This window comes from Acanthaster planci, linkage group LG07, assembly GCF_054643075.1.
Source record: "Acanthaster planci isolate LZ-2023a linkage group LG07, COTS_SCS, whole genome shotgun sequence".
Taxonomy (NCBI): Eukaryota; Metazoa; Echinodermata; class Asteroidea; order Valvatida; family Acanthasteridae; genus Acanthaster; species Acanthaster planci.
This window is the reverse complement of record NC_141783.1, coordinates 20235189-20252580: the sequence shown is the minus strand read 5'-3', so window position 1 is coordinate 20252580 and position 17392 is coordinate 20235189. Positions and strand designations below refer to the sequence as shown.

General features: G+C 39.8%; 2 protein-coding genes across 13 annotated transcripts in view; both read right to left on the bottom strand.

The window, feature by feature from the left end:
- Window positions 1–932: 932 nt before the first annotated feature.
- On the bottom strand, window positions 933–9779 carry LOC110976217 (muscarinic acetylcholine receptor M2-like). The gene is made up of 2 exons (XM_022229301.2): window positions 8555–9779; window positions 933–4111 (listed from the first exon to the last, which is right to left on the bottom strand). Exons 1-2 carry the CDS (start codon window positions 9758–9760, stop codon window positions 3974–3976), a joined length of 1344 nt encoding a protein of 447 aa, XP_022084993.2. The 5' UTR covers window positions 9761–9779; the 3' UTR covers window positions 933–3973.
- A 4014-nt stretch (window positions 9780–13793) lies between these two features.
- The window catches only part of LOC110976179 (LLGL scribble cell polarity complex component 2-like), an 89984-nt gene continuing 86385 nt past the window's right edge, over window positions 13794–17392 (bottom strand). For all 12 annotated transcript variants that reach the window (XR_015426057.1, XM_022229245.2, XM_022229244.2 and 9 more), the window contains one exon: window positions 13794–16525. Coding sequence is in view for 11 of the 12 variants with exons in the window: in XM_022229245.2 (XP_022084937.2) it covers window positions 16472–16525 (54 nt within the window). In the remaining variant the exon portion in view is untranslated. The remainder of the gene's footprint in view (window positions 16526–17392) is intronic.

The following is a 17392-nucleotide window of genomic DNA, read 5'->3' as shown; positions in this document are numbered from 1 at the left end:
AGTGAAAATCTGTCGAAAATTCCATTGATTTTTGTTTGGAAATGTAGAACCGCTCAACGTAGTAGGTACCCTTGAGTATTGGCTATTCTATATAAATTTAGGGTGGAAGTAACGGATATCGGGCATGTAATTTGGTCTTAGTGAACATCACATTTGAAATGTTGGGTCATTTGCTTCTTTTAAAAGATCATATAGTGCAGATATTTGGTGTCCATTCTTGGCTGCCTTGAAAATGCACCCAAGTTTGTATTTTAATTAACCATATTTTCAATTTGTCTTTTTTAAAAATTATTACTTTGACGTCAATATGGCTATTATGTTAATGTTTATACTAATGAAATTTTTCATATTCATGACCACATCTGTGATGTCATCTCGGGGGAAACCTTAATGTTGCCTTGTTTATATACAAAACTACTACAACTTTACTATGTCGCTTTCCAAAATTCCTTTTCTTCGGTATTTTATTGCTATGCAATTGCAATGAAATATGTCAAGAGCAACCCTTTTTCATAAATATTTTCAATGGGTTCACAATTTGAATTAAGCGTATAGATGCACACAAACTTATCGGTATCTATCTTGGTTTACATCATGGCAACAGCGCCATCAGCTGTCCAGCAGTCCAACGCTAAATGTCTCAAAACGTGTTTTTTTTTTTTCGAATACCACCAAAATATGTAAAGTGCATGTAGTTTCGTACATGCAATAAGAGCGTCTGTAAGAAAAATCAAGAACTGTTTAAAAGATACACATGTATAAGAGAGAACGTGGCATCGTAAATTCCACGCTTAAACCTAACGTGGATTATCGACAAAAAGTAATTTGGGAAGGTTAAGTGATGAATTTTAATGTACACATTGAAGTTTTAATGTAATTTTATAGAATATACACGTGAGATGAGACAAACACAACTTATGAATGGACTCAGGATTTAATTTGAACTGGACACAATTAATGTTTTGGCATTCAATCGGCTAGTTTTTATCACTTCACATTATTATAATCAAGGCTGCTTTGTGTACGTGCAGGTGGATTTTGACAATTATAAGACATTTTGGCATAGGCCTATATGTTACTTGCAGATCGATTGGGGTTGACTTCAGTACCCCTTACCACTGTAATTGGTAGGATAAAGGGTGCACTCACGAAAATAGGCCAGAAATATGTCCCCCACAAGCTTACGAATAAAAGTTACAGACTAAAAATATTCTATATCGGAGAGTCCTGGGAGCCATGGAATTGGGGAATTGACGAAATATGGAACTGAACCTCTGGCCTGTACTCAGAGCGTCTAATTCTGAGCAATTTGGATGCAATCTGGTCCAAAAGTGGCACTATTTGGCCGTTTTGAAGAGGGATGCATTTTAAAAACGGCTACTTTTCCGGGCAGTGAAATTTCCTTCATTTTAGGGGTGGTCTGCTTTGGGTGGGAATTTCTCAAACATTCATCCGTCAACCCAATAAAAATTGAAAGGAAAATGGAAGAGGATATGTTGAGGGTTGTATTTTAAGAATAATTTTGAAATAAAGGGATTTATCATTGGAGGATATGGGAATTCATTTTTTGGAGTGCACCTTAGATTTATACCTGAATTATAGAGGGCGCTCTAGCCTTTTTTTCCACACAAACCTGAGCAAAGGCTATAATCGTGGCTTTGGCGTTTTGTTTTTCAAAGCTTAATTAAATACTACTTTCCTCTCAATACTGCCAATAAAATGCTTTCCCGTAGGAAAATACATGGTGTATCTTTGGACGGTTGTGTGATTATCAAAAAGAAAAAAGGCACCCCCCTGGCGTCACATGGTGCTGGGGCACTTTCATAATATAATATCCGTCGAAATGATACTCGGACTCTTTTTATTAATTAAAAAACTGCATTGCAACTTTGCCAAGATGAGTCTTTTGAGACAGCTTCTTAGGTGTTGATCTGTGGGTGAGTTTGAGGAAAATGTCAAGACAAAAAGGCAAAGTATCCAAGTAAAATAAAGATAGTATTTAACTTACTGATTCAAAGACATTATCACTATTATTGAGGCTACGGATGATACTTCTAAATAGTGCTCATCTTCATTGCTGCTAATATTCTGAAAGCCTTTTTTGACATGTACAAACAATTTTGGTGCAAAATCTGTCACGTGAAAATTGAGAATAGCAGTCCAGAGTTGGAGTAAAACGGATGTCGTATGCAATGCATGGCAACCTGGGGTCCTCACCATATACATGTACATTATACACAATATGAAGATCACCGATAATACAAAGTCATAATGTAAAGAAACTGTTTGGTCCTAAGTCTTTGTTTTTGTTTGTTTTGTGTTTCTAATAACACAAAGTACCTGCTACAGCAGGATAGTCTGCAATGTCCTTTGACCTCGTTATGAATATGATAGTGTTCCACACTGTACGACGTGAACGTGAATTAACGCCTTCGATTACTTTTCTCACACTTGCCTGTGCTGTAGTCAAAGCTTCGGGTTGGTATGCACAATAAGAATTTACTCGAAGTGTATCAACCAGGTCAAGACGTTATAAATCGATTAAATTTGAAAGAAGGGGGGCAAAAATGAATCCGAATGGTTAAAATTAACAGACATCCAAACGGACATTTCATGTTGTTCTTTCACGGAACTTACTTGCAATACGACTTGAGCTGACTTTCCACTACCTTTGCTATTCTTCTGAATTATTTACATTGTATTCATTTGGACGGTCGCCACTAAAGACGCAGTCCCACAATAATGAAGATCAATGCCTTTGACTAAATTTGACGAACAGCAAAATTAAAAGCCATAATGCGCGGCGTTCCTGAACGTAACTGATACGTGCGCGTTACATTTGACTGGGCAGCTAGCTTTTGTGCCTGCCATCGGTCTACTGGAATGCGTTTTTGAGGACTCGTCAAATATGACTCAGCACATGCAGACGGAAGGCTTGATCAGGAAAATTAAACAAGGGTTTTCTCATATTAATATTGAACTAAATCAAAGTTCTCTAGGGTATATATGCGCAAGCATTTGATTTAAACATCTACCAGAACGAAGACGGCAAGAAAAAATACGATTTAGTTTTGGCATGGAAAGATCAGCTATTGGTCATTGTTGCCTTGAACTGGAAAGATTGCATTCTCAGCCAATCACGCTAAAACTTCAGACTACTTATCTCACGTTAGCATATGGCTCGCAGTGGTCTTGTCCCAAGACTGGTTTTACTGTTATGGCCCGTGCACCGTGCAGGCGACATGCGCAAGCGAGCAGAAGCCTGAAAGTCAAAGGTCACGCAGCGGGCTTCCAGAACCCTTGCGCGGTCTGCCTTTGGGAATTTTACATTGGCCGTCCTATCACATTCGATAATTTTTGGAAGAATAATTCCTAACTGAAACCACCCCATGAAACATTTATGTTGGAATTTTACCTTTGTCTTCCTCGAGTAATATCTTGGAAAAGTCGCATTGCACTGTTCTTCATGTATTTTAGATTTTCGGAACTGATGGGTCATTTTTTTGTAGGATATTTCTCTTTTAGATCAGGTAATTTTTAAGTTTCTATAAATTGATAAAGTAGCAAATATTTTCCAAAGCCCTTTTCCGAGTCTGATTTTTTTAAGGAAGAAACTGAACGAAAAAATGTTGCATATTCTAAAATCTTAGCACGTTTTTTTCCTATCCAAGGGTTCTGGAAGCGCGCTATCAGGGGTCAACTTTCAGGCTAGCATTGTAGTATACCAGTAGAGCGTGATATATTGCCCGCAGCAACACCTGAAGTTGAATGGCGGACACTGACTGGAGGAAAGAGGAGACTATTGGGCCTAGTTTGTTCGCCGGCTGCTGAATGTAGCATTTGCAACAAGAATAAAACGAAAGTCTTCGTGCACGTATACCTGAGCGTTCATCTTTTTGTGCACCACAGAAACGGGCATCAGTTGTGTTGACATGTCTGGTTTACTTTTTATTTAGTTGTCCGTGCTCTTCACTCATCGCCGTCTGCCCCTTCCCGTTGTCCGCCGTCCGCAACAGACCAACTTGCTGATAGCCTGCAGGTAGAGCGGGTTGGCTATGGCGTAGCAGAAAGGATTCACGGTACTGTTCATGTGAGCGATGTACACACTGGACTGAAAGAGGGAACAATAGGGGCGATTCGCAAGAGTGCGCCACCAAGAGCCTGCAACGCGTTGGCCAATCACAATGAGCGAAATCTGTCGACCCAATGCGCGTTCAGAAAGGGTCGACAAATTTCACGCGTTGTGATTGGCCAATGCGTTGCAGACTCTTGGGGTGCACTATTGTGAATCGCCCGTATTGAGAAGTGTGAAAAAAACAAACTAGTGGGTATAGGCTGGCACCAGGGAACATTTTTTTTCAACGGGGAAAATTTGAACTGTACTCAGGTGAGTCTCTACAATAACTATCGCCAGGAAGGTGTGCAGTCCCTTAACTGCATGTATGGAGCAAGTTTTTATGTTCCTTGGGATTTTCAGAACTGCAAAAACAGGAAAAATGGTATGAAAAAATGAGACGACAGATTATACACTTACAGTTTGCAATGGTGATTAGGATCTTGGAGGAACAGATGTACGATAGGTGAACAAAAAATAAAATACAGAGAACATGTGCAAAAATCAACAAGAGACTATAATAGACATTAGGATGAAGAACAAACTGGTCATTGGCCATGGGGATGTGTTGGAACACATCAATACAAAATGTTGCCTTTAGGCTATAAAGACCCCATAAAAATAGCCACGGCGGAATCCGTCCTTAAAGATTTTCTGATATCGTCGCAGTGTGTTTTTCCGTACCAAACCTTTGCAAGTTTTTCCAGTCATTTTTTGGTCATTTTGACATTACTTTTTTGAAACACCATTTTTCTCTGAGAAGGGCTATGCAATTAATGTACTTTTCCCAATGAGTGCTCCATGCAAGTGAGCTGACCCGCGTGAACTGAATTAAAACTTGATAGGATGTGCTCATCATGATTGTCTTTGCATGAAGGATTGGGCATGGGGGGCAGATTCCCTCCGTCGATGAGATGGTCTGATAAGACAGTAATTTGAGAGGGTTGAATTGTGTTGCGCGACTTTATTGTAATTTTGTACATGCCACTGCAAAAGTTAACGTCTTAAGCATAACACACAAACAAAATGCAGAGGGCGTATTCAGATGTTAATTCATTATTTGATCAGTTTTGTGCCTCGAGTCATTTTTGTACTCACTTCCTTCTATTGTGTTATTTATCCACGAACTTTCAAGCCTGGAGTGCAATTGGGTCATTCTCAGTACGTCAGCGAAAAATTCGCGATTTTCTTGTTGCATGGTTGCATGGAAAAAAGCGTCTGTTTGCCTCATAAAACAATGATGTTTTAAATGATATTCATAAATACCTCAGACAATCTCCCCATTCCACAACGTATAACTTGACCGTGTATTAACATTTGATAGTGCCCACTGAGAAGTGATCATGCCCACTATGTAAATCACGCGCTAGCACCTGGATACTAGCAATGATCTCCCCCTTCATCTTGTGCACGTACGCGTTTCATCGGTGAGGGTTTGAAATCGTCACACTAAACAGGCGCGCAGGCGGGGAAATTAGTCTCTCTGAAGAACGTGCTCCTCCAATTTCTCTCTCTTTTAAAAGTGATAACTGATAAAAAATTGTTCGGACTTGCACAGCCGTTGAATGGCCTCAGTCCGGACTGTCGATAACCGCGCAGCTGGACTTGCCTTTCAGTCGTAAGTTTCATTTTTTAAAACAAAAATCATAACGACTGCAATATAGGCCTAACCAACAGTGACCAATGTCGGAAAGTGATTTTGAATACAATGTATATGTACTATACTTGGCATATAATGAAGTGGGAGTTTTGTCTAATCAAATTTTAGTAGGATCTTTTTATTGGAAACTATTCAGTTTAGGTATATGCCCTCAGTTTTTTCATTGACATCATTTGGTTTATTTGTTTATCTTTATTCATAGAATGCCAAGAAACAAACACTTGAGGACTGACGCGTATTCACTCAGCAAAGACAAATTTGTGGGAGCCATGATGCCATATTTGCTCGGAACACTGCATACAAGAGTGCGTCGATGATGAGGTCGTGTTAGGAGCAGTTCAAATAGGGTTTTATTGAATTACTTAATCTGTTTTTTAACGGGTATTATTGCTCATTTTTTATGAAACAAACTTTAAGTAAAGTTGTTTGATTTGGATTTTATGAGCAATGCTCAAAGCGTGGAGGATCAACTAAAAATCAAAGTGATCTTGCTGATGTGTAATGTCCTCAATTTTGCCCACATGTGAGATGGTTCGCTTGTTTGGTCAATTATGCCGATTAATGTGCATGCTCATTTAAGTTGTACGGAACTTGTAAGTAAAATACTGCTCTGTTTCCAGTCTCTCAGGATTCCGTTATTATTTCAGTATATTGTCAAACCTGGAAACATACATTTTATTTTGCAACAATTAGTTGGCGACGAAGCGATTTGAATATTACGAGAGAATTTCTCTAATGTATCAAATTCAAAGGTGTTTTATTTTATAGACCTGCAGTCTGTACTAAATTGAGTTGTATAAAGGGAAAGAACTCTTTGTACTTAGTGCAGTGTGCCTTTAGTTCGTCAAAGCGCTATTGACACGTATTGTTCGTTACATCTTACAGCTTTGCTTTTCGTTGCTTGTGAGAAAAAAATAATGAAAACAACGACACTCCACAATGAAATTCCTCTGTTTTCTGTCCTACTTCTGTAGTATTTTAAATTGTTTGCAAATGAGTTTATAGAAAACTATAATTGAAAAGGTCCTTGGCTCTTTCCATTATTTTGTAAACTTTAAGCCTAAATACTCAAATTGCACTTATTAACCGAGTAAATTCATTCAACTGCATTAATATAAAACATTTATCCGCAGGAAGTACATTAATTCACACATTTCCGGATTTTCAGAAATAATAGGAATCAAAACAGCTCAACGGATATTTCGACTAATACGAGCTCATTTGTGTCTGCAATTATATCTGTCGAAATTCAAATGGGAATAAATGGCAAATAATTCTTGATCGGTCTTAAAAGTACGTTTAAGACCGGCCAAGCACTCTCTCTGTCTGCCGTGAATTAAGGCAAGGTAATAGATTTCTCGTGTAGCAAAGGAAAAAACTGTATGATACGGCGGAGGTTATACTGCGAATACATACAAGTTCTACCGATTGAGCGCTTAAAACAGGTAGAAGGTACGCCAACACGATTTCTACTCATTATTTCTTCAGGTATGAGGACCTCACTTTTCAACGTGAAAGAAAGGTCGCTAATTCGAGTGTAACTTACGTTAACTAAAAACTCTCAATTCCGATGTTTTTCCTCCAAGCAAACTCGAACTTAATTTGGACTTTTTAAAAAATTAATGGCTCTGGTATTTATTTAAAAACCTGGAATTTTTCCCTTAGAGAAGTAGGGGTTTGCCCCACATTGGCATTACTTAAAAATATTAAACTGACCGACCGTCCTTGTTCATTTCACTTAAATGCATTCCTTTATCAACATGGCCATGATGGCTATCACGTTGGTTGCAGGCCTCAGGGTTTATTTCATGTCCACAATTATGTTCACAGAAGTGTATCCGTATGAGTTGTTTCATCAAAAATTGACCTTGGTTTCGCTTGTTATCCTTCAAGATAATGTCATTGTATTTTTTTTTAAAAAGTGTATCCATAATACGCGTATCGTTTCATCAATATGGCGTTAGCTTAATTTGATATCCATAAATTTACAGTAAAAAGGATATGGTGCAGCGAGAGGCGAGTTGCATGTGTATCTTTGTATCGCAAGTGCTGCGCGCTGCTTGTAATAAGTACGCCTCTTAAGTCGCTTTTAATGAGCCAGTTCGGTATTCCAACAGCACGTACATGGCCGTTTTCCAGTACTCAATTCGGCTCCGTCTCACGCTTCAACTGTTTTTAACTAGCTGACTTTGAAGCTGTAAGCGTAGTTATTAGTCTAATAGTGCCACAAAACATCAAATAAGATGCAGGAGACCCAAAAATTACAGTAATCCAATTTAATTTAAAAGCTTCAGGCCCACAGTCGTGGATTGGTTTTGGAAACGAAGCCTGAGACGGAGACGAAGTTGAGTATTGGAAAAGGGCCTTGGTTCAGTACGACTCTGGCACACCAGTCTAAACTGAGACCCATATGAGCGACAACACACACAGAGGTATTTAGACTATTGGTGTCTCTGTTTGAATTTCGATTCGAGAAAACTTCGAAGTAGTGATTGCATAATGTAGCTTGTGATAAACAATTATAACACACCTTTTCATCAACATAAAATGTAAGATTTTAATTAGACTACAGGTTTTGCCTGTACATCAAAGTAGGCCTATATGTTATAAGTACATATTGAAATGAAATGAAAGACTCTGGCGTTATAGACAGTCCTGAAACAACGACGTCACGCTATTTTGACATATGCGTTTTCCTATGGGGACTCATGGGTAGGAAAGCAAACAGGCTTACGTAAACAAGCGGTGATGTCATTATGTTATAGGGTTTTTTTGCTTACCTGATAGAGGACGAGAGGGATGCATTTGGGGCAAAGTGCATAGACGATGACGAGAATTGACCACGGCAGAGAAGATACGATGAGTACGACAAAGATCAGAGTCAATGTGCGAGTTGCCCGGTTGCTTTCATTGCGACTCTCACGACCCGTGCGCCTGATGCTCGACGATGCTGCCCGCGGTATTTTACCCTCTGCTTGTCTTTTGCCGCTCTGATGGGTCACCTGCTGGTCGATCGAGTCGAGAATCGGCAGCTGGCTTTTCCGGGTGTGCAGCTTCGGGGTGTCAGGGGCCAGGCTGGCCCGATTTTGTCCCGTAGAGTCTATCTGTGGTGCGTTCCCTGAGGTATCGCCGCTTTCTCCCTGGAAGTTGGGTTCGAACCCAGGGTTATCGTGGCCAAGCTCGGGATCTGCGATGTCTTGGTTGGTAGAGGGCGGGACTGTATTTGCCTGCTGCTTAGTTTTGCATGAGTTGCTGCTAGTTTCCAGTTCCTGCATCATGACGGGGCCTCTCTTCTGGGACGATCTCCTGCGGATGACAACATAGATGCGCCAGTACAGCACGGAGATAATTGGCGCCGGTATCCAGAAGAAACAGATCGGTGCAAGGATGGAGAAGGCCAGACTGTCCACCACGTACTGGGGGTAGCAGAAACCGTCCCTAATGCGACGGGCACCTGCGAAATACGGCCAGAGCAAACACCACGGCAGCCAGAGCGTGAAGGGGATGATGTAAAAAATAGAGATCATGAAACTAGCGTGGCGTAGCGTGCGCTTCTGGAGGTGCTTTAAGGGTTGGTAGACGGCTTGGTATCGGTCGACAGCAAGCACTAGGATGCCCAGTAAAGAGATGTGGATGAAAACATGGTTAATGTACATATAGATGTCGCAGAGAGCAGTGCTGAACGGCCAGAAACCCAATACCCAATAAACGGTGTATAGAGGCATGGTGAACGCACCGGCTACTAGGTCGGCAAACGAGAGTGCCACGATGAAATAGTTGATATAGGTGCGGAGGCGACGCTCGACGCAGAACGCAAAGAGCACGAGAAGGTTTCCCAAGACGGTAATGAATGAGAAGATACCACTGAGAACAGCAATGGTGACCTGGAAAGTGGTCAGCACGGTTTGTCCCCCGCTGTCCGTCTCGATAGCCTCAGTGACATCCATGATGCTGTACTCCGTGCCTTGGAAAGTGGAAAACCCCATTGGTATCGCTTTCGCTTAAGTTGTGGCGCCAGTTCCAATGTTCTAGTGATTTATATTAAGAGGGGGGGAACAACCTTGACGTGAAAACAAGCCTGTCGTTTTGCAGTGACGTTTCACAAAAGGACCTCTTCGGCTATTGGCTGGCTTCCAGCCTATAGGCGTTTAATAACCTACCTGCACACGTGAAAGGAAGCATTTCATTTCGTTCAATGCGCACGTAGCTCCAACGAATAAGTGCAAGCGTTGTAAGTACAAAGCATTGTAAGTAGCTTTCGGAAAGTTTGATTTTTTCCCCATATGTAAAGCCTACAGACCACATTTCTAGCATATATATATTTCGAAACAGGTGAGAGAATTTTGTATTATATTTGTCAATCCCCACCGCTGCAAAAGACTTCGTGCTTGGTTTTGGTCACGCTTTTCCAGCCTCAAGGCGACGGGGATTTTGTTCCCTCACGAACATCACAATACTAGTACCATGAAAATACCATGAAAAGGGTATCAGTGGAATTGCAAGGAAATCCCACTTTTACACACGATATTTCCCCTTTGTCGTTTTTGGCAAAAAGGTTGAAATTTGTTCCCGAGGATAGTCACGTTGAGAGGATCATGGGCGATAACATTCCCACCACCGCTAGACAGGTGCGCCCCGTCAATACATGTGGAAGTTTGTTACATAAAATTTTTACCGAGGGTGGGGATTAGCCATGCACTTAAAGAGTTCATGTAGTGTGTTCTGAAAATCGAAAGTCATCGGGTCTGGTATCCAGACGGAGTCTTGGGCCGTTTTCCAATACTCAACTTCGTGTCCGTCTCAGGCTTCGTTCCCAAAACCAATCCCCGATTGTGGGCCTGAATCGTTTACAATTAAATTGGGTTACTGTAATTCAAAGTCAGCTAGTAAACCAAAAAACAGTTGAAGCCTGCGACGGAGCCGAAGTTGAGTATTGGAAACGGCCAAGATCTTTGCCAATACGGGCAATTCACAATAGCGCGCCACCAAGAGTTTGCAATGCGTTGGCCATCAAACAAAATCCCATAAATTTTCTACCATTAAATCTTCAGGAAAAAAATGTAATCAACTTGATACGAAGGGTCTATAGTACTCTCCCTGCACAGAAAAAAACAAACAAGCAAACAAGTGTTGAGTCTGCGTGAGCGACGTACTTCATTTTGCCGGCAGAGGAGACTGACAAATTAATACAGTACCCTGCACGGCTGGTGTGTATTCATGATGAATGTGGCGCTCCCTAGTCTGACCTAAATCAGACGAATGAAGTACCAATTATATCATGTATCTTTGCGTGGTAAATGTAGGGCCTACATGACTGACTTACTAAATGAACTGATGGCAAGGAAAGAAAGAATATTAAAAAAAACGGGCATTTCGGGCGTAGGGAAGATTCGAATCGAACAGTCAAAACTAAAGTGGTGATCTTGTAGCAGATAAAGCATTTTTTCTTAAAACTATCAGCATTATTTTTGGTAGTTCTTTGACTCAAATACAACCTGACTACATACGTTTATTCGGCGGTTCGAGCCAGATCAGAAGAACTAGAGAGCACAGCCTGCATGTGACATTCTTACAGCCCAACATGTGGATAACAATTTCACCGTAGTTAGTAAGTTAAGCCTAGATGTGGGTCTCTTTACGGCAAACAGTGTAGGTTTTTCCTTTCATCAACACGCGTTCAAATTCATGTACGTTTTTTCCACTTTGTTCATATTCAGATTTATTTTTCCACTTGTGTAAACGAGTGTTCGTTAGTCATTTTCTTTCGTCATGGACATTCAAATCTCAGTTTTTCACCGGGCGTAAGTTAAATTTCAAATGGCTTTGGCTAATGATATAGTACAATCACATTAATATTCATCAGCACGAAGGATTTTAATCTATTACAGATATTCCAAAGTGAAACACTCATTTAATTTCACTTACAAATTTTATTATATCTCGTTAATTTATATACATACTCTCCATTTTATATTTATTTCAGCGGTTTCGTCAGTTTTACTTATTCATATTTATATGTTAGTAGAAACGAATAATTTCTCATTTGTCTTTGTGTTTTCTTTTTAAAATTAAATTTTTCAAATCGAAATTTTTCACCACGTGTACCTTAAATTTGCCATGACTTTTTTGTATTGGTGCAATCAAGATTCATCAAAGCGCAATTTAATTTCAGTTTAACCTGTTTCAAATCTTCCTCTGTAATATTTAACAATTTTTAAAAAATACCACAACAATGATAATTCACGAATAATTTTACAGAACAGATTAACTGTTTGAAACTTACCTATCAGTACTTCCCATTAATGCAGGTATTTCCCAAATGAAATAATTTCCTACGTACGTAACCGAGGGATTCCGCTAATTAACCATGTAATTCAAAGGTTGTAAACATGGTCTTCATTAACTTTGAAGAGACAGTGAACGGTAGCTCCCGCATTAGCAGCTCGCTAAACTTGGTTGGTGGTGGTGTAAAAACTTCCAAACTCCGTATCGATAGCATTTCATAACTTGAATCTAGCATATTTCCGCATGTAACTTACACATAATTATAAATCCATTTGGACTTGACGGTAACGAAGAGATGGTGCCGGCTGCATGCTCGCTTTGTGACGTAATACCGGTATGCACGCACGGTGCAAAATATGAATAAAAAAAAGAAAGAAAAAAGTTGTGCACCCAGCCGAAAAGTTACTCAAAGGCTCGTTGGGAGAGGAGTAAAGCTTTTATTTATATGCAGATTGCATAGCTAGCCAACACTGGACAGTGAATGATTCATCTCACGACGCAAAGCATTGATAAAATCTTTTTGTTCTATTGCACAATGGACAATAGTGCAGGAAGAGACATGGTTTAAGTTGGAGAAACGATACAAAGGGTGGAGATTCAGCCGAAAAAAAAAAAAAAGAGTCACGAGGCAACCTATGTTAAAGAGAATATTGAGTGTAAGGATGTTGAAATTGCTGGTTGATTAAATTGAATTCTTGATGAACCTTTTCCTCAGGCTTTTAATTTGAATGATCGAAAGGACTTTTTGTATTTGAATGAATGACCCTTCGAAAAGCGAAATCGAACGACATTCAATGTAACTATGTTCGAATGCCGATGTGCTACATTCAATTTCGGGCCTTGCATTGAACTGAATTTTTGTATTTGAATGAATGACCCCTCGAAAAGCGAAATCGATGACATCCAATGTAACTATGCTCGAATGCCGATGTGCGACATTAAATTTCGGGCCTTGCATTGAACTGAATTTTTGTATTTGAATGAATGACCCCTCCAAAAGCGAAATCGATGACATTCAATGTAACTATGCTCGAATGCCGATGTGCGACATTCAATTTCGGGCCTTGCATTGAACTGAATTTTGTGAAGGGGAAAACTCACCAAAATAAGGTAGATCTTTAAGCTCTAGAGCAGGTTTTATCAAATTTAAACGGGGATTTCAAGTCGTTCCAAGAACGCGTTTTAACGGTTGCCAGGGTGATTTGGCATACGCAGGAGGGCGTACTCCAGGTTACAATATACTGGAGGTGTCACTATTTCGGTTATCCAACTATTCGAGGGCGAATGGGTAGGAGAGGCCCCACCCTCCCCCAGCAAACGTTACAAATTTTTGTTAAATAATAAGAGAAAGGCGCTTTTGGTGTCATTTACTTCCCGTGTTTCCCAATGCGTCGAAAAAGGTACCAAAATGTAGCCTCAGCACTCAGTCCACTAAAGATTACACAAAAATTTCAAATATTTGCACATCCCCAAATAATGGTTCTAGATCCGCTTGATTGGATTCAAGGCAGGTAGGAAGTGTTTTCAAAATGACGAGAAAAAGTTCCAATTCAACAGAAGAAAATCGAGGACACAGTGAATACATGTATTTGCAAATCATTAACTTCTAAAGACTCGAAGGTTCTCGAATATTCTGCCTTGGTTGATACCAAAATAATGACAGGTAAAATTCACAACAGAATCGCAAAAACAGCAACTGCCAAATGACGGAATAACACGTCCGAAAAACGTGGGTTACACGCCCATTCGGTGTCTGCTTTTTAATGGGACACTCCATAGTAACACGACAGAAAGGGAATGTTATATACCAAACTGATGCACAACACAAGGCGATTCTGCTTCTACCAAAAAAAAAAAAAAAAAAAAAAAACACGCTAAAACTAAAGGGCTGAGATGATTCTCTGGGTTTTTGCTCACACCAAACAACCTCCAAATTGACTTTGGAGACTGCTAACCAGAAAACAACTTACACTTGAATCGGTTGTGCAACTCCATCAACGTATCTTTGTTTTTTAAAGCTCAAATTAAAGTTATTCGTGTAAAAGTGTCTAAACTAAAATTGACATCATCTTCGTCGAACGATGCTGCTAATTGGGGCAGATAGTAACAGTAATAGAGAGTATTTCAAATAAGAGTAAGTGATTAATGTGCAAAAGTAATGACTAGCAAATAACAGCGTGATTATAAGATATGTATGCAAAATTGCACTGCGCTTAACGGAAAAAGGCGGAGTCCAAGACATCAAAGATTAAGCCCTGACCAACAAACTCCAACATTTTCAAACGGCTTCAGAAACGGACTCGAGTACTCGCTAGTAGAATAGAATACAATTATAACATTACTGACATTTGAAAAATTAAAGAATATGTTTTATACTTGTTTACATAGTCTACTGCACATAATTAATCAATCTGCTTGGCCTGTTGTGACGATTACACTTAACTGATTTTGAATTTTTCCATTTGTCAACAACTACGATCTAAATTTCAAACAGTTTCGCAAAGAGACTACGCAACGTCTAAGACCACTCAATTTAATAATTACAATATGTCTGCTTTCAATCACAGACGCGCCAAATAGGAACACCAAACATGTAGCAATGAATCAGAATACAAATTGCTTGAGATTCCGGTACGACGACAGACCTCTGAAGCGTCACTTTAAAAATCTACCCAGCTATTACTGCCGAACTACCTACATGAACAGCTTAATAATTGAAGACAGTTTCTTTAAAATTTATTGTTGTAAGGCAGGCAACAGAAACGGGTGAATAAAACCTTGTGGCACTTTCAGGCGCAAACCACAAAAGGGAAAAGAAATGAATGAAATCCAAAACGTGAATCAAACCGAGAAAAACAAAATCCAGTCTTTCCTCTGCTGTGATTTTTGGCTACAATGTCATAATTATTGATCAACACTAACCTACGATCGGTGTGTTTCACACAAGCCTCACACATTCCATGAGCGTTATTTCACAGTATGAACAAGCGTTATGGCGGTGCCTTTAATAGACAGAGCTGCTTATAGAGAGTTGCAAAATGAGTGTCTCAGTCGTTGGAACCAAAATGGTGCATTATGTGTCAGTGAATATGGACAATTAGTACACAACACCAGACAACTGCACTGCAAACATAATGAACAGCCATGTTGGTTCCAGTCTGAAGTTGGTACTACTCTCCCTATACACAGCTCTAGCCTGTACAACCTCCCCCTTCATTAAATATCACAATTCTTAGTATTCTCGCGGCACCAAAGCTATCTTATCAGCCTACAACAACAGGAACTGACACTTGGGTAGAGGAGGACAAAAAGCCCCAGATCTGGAGTATCTTGCTTTACAGATATCATCATTAACCTTTGAGTGTAAACGCTTCTTCAGGTTACATGTGTCTACGACAACAGTAAAAATCACAACTCGGTTCACGTGCAGTCTTCCTTATATTCAAAACATCTGCACTTTCACCTGTTTGGGAACAGTGACTGGTGTATGGAAATGATCTCGGGGGAAAAAACATTGGCCCCTCTGTCTCCTGAAAAATTTGTATGAAATTCGTTCAAAGTTTACGACTCAATAGAATGCTCGTACTAGTACTACCAACTACTACTTGAGAGAGACAATGAAACGACTGACAAACGCGCATTCCCACACACTCTCGGGTTCAGCTTTTGGTTTTTACACACAAGCACAACAGTAATTGAATTAGCAAAATTTTACAAGTACTACGATTTTCTTGTATCAAGGAAATACAACGTTTAAATTCACAAGTTATCTAAACAGGTTCATTTATCACCGGGGTGATTTCTTTTTTTCCCCCAAAAGTCCCTTTTTCTATTTCAAATTCATTCTTACATTTCCAATGAAACGGTAAACAAAAAGGAAAACAAAAACAAATTTCATATCTAAAAACTACAACTTGGCGAATGCAGTTGTCTCAAAAGCCGATTTACATATTCTCAGTTCAATAACCTTCCCCGTCAGCTCACAATCACAGTACTTGCTTCAGAATACCAACATATGCAACATGAATGTCACCTTTCCGCTTGGAGCTATTACAGTACTAATACAGAATGCTTTTCAGAAAAGCTTTGTCCAATCGTCACCGCCCACCTTAATGCTTAAGCTGTTCTTGTTATAAAGGCTGATTTTCTTCAAACACGAATAATCACAACACTGCTGTCTGCCTTGACAGGTTAATGATTTGCTTTCCAGACAACATTTTTCCTGTAAGGTTTGCGTTAAAGTCCTCAAGACAACAGTCATTTTCCAAGCCACACAAGTTGACAGATTTGAACGTCCGTTAGGATAAAAACAAACAAGGAAATGAAAAAGAAGTTTACTGTAAATCATGACTGAATGCTGCTTATCTACGAAATGTCAGCCGCAGATGCTGGGCAGACAAACAAGAACCGTCTCAATCAGTTTCCTCCCTTATCTGGAGCTCGACAACGCCCTTCCCTTCACGCCTCTGAAATGAGAAACATCCAGTTGATATCGTATTAGTAATGAAGATTTTGATTGGCAATGAAATTCAAAGCAATGGCTGGATATGGGCAAATACAAATTCTTCCTATGAAATGATTACCCCCTCCCCCGAGAAAAAAAAAATCACACTTGGGCAAGTTTGCAATATAGGGAAAATGTCAATGTGGCAAAAAATTACCATGGCCTCAAAAGTTCACCCTTTCAAGTTTCTGACTGGGCAAAAAATTCCAATCTCGGAAAAATTCCCAGAGGATGTCACTTTGCCCAGATAAAATACATGCACCCATCCGGAAAATTCTACGCTGGTCATGCAATTCAGCGATGTCCTTTGGGCAGGAACAATGCTTCTCAATGCCAACGTTGAAAGAATGGACGTAAGACCCCTGTATTACTCACTTCAACAAGCACACACCACCAATTTTGGAAAATGGAGATTGACTGGTCACTTGTAATTGACGGCAACTGAACGGATGAAATCATTTGGTAACAATTAAAATGCCCAGGAGACGACAGCCATTGGGTGAGTGGAATGCATGAATGGTTTCTGACCAGTTTCAATCTTACTAGAGACAGTAATGGATGTTTCCAATTATTTAACACTCAACTGGACTGCTGGAGAAAAGAATGAAACTATTCCCAGCTGGTACTTGGTTTTTTTTTTTTTTTTTGGTTTCATCCTGCTACAATCTTGGTTTCTGTTTGGTATCGATGTCGAAGAGGGGACGTGCAGAAAATGCAAGGAAATTAACTGATCTCAGGGAAAGTTGCACGCTTGATTGAAGCTATGCATCTACAGGGCTTGTTACAGAGTGAGCTGGCCAAGCGGGATAAACGGTACGTCAGCGAAGTT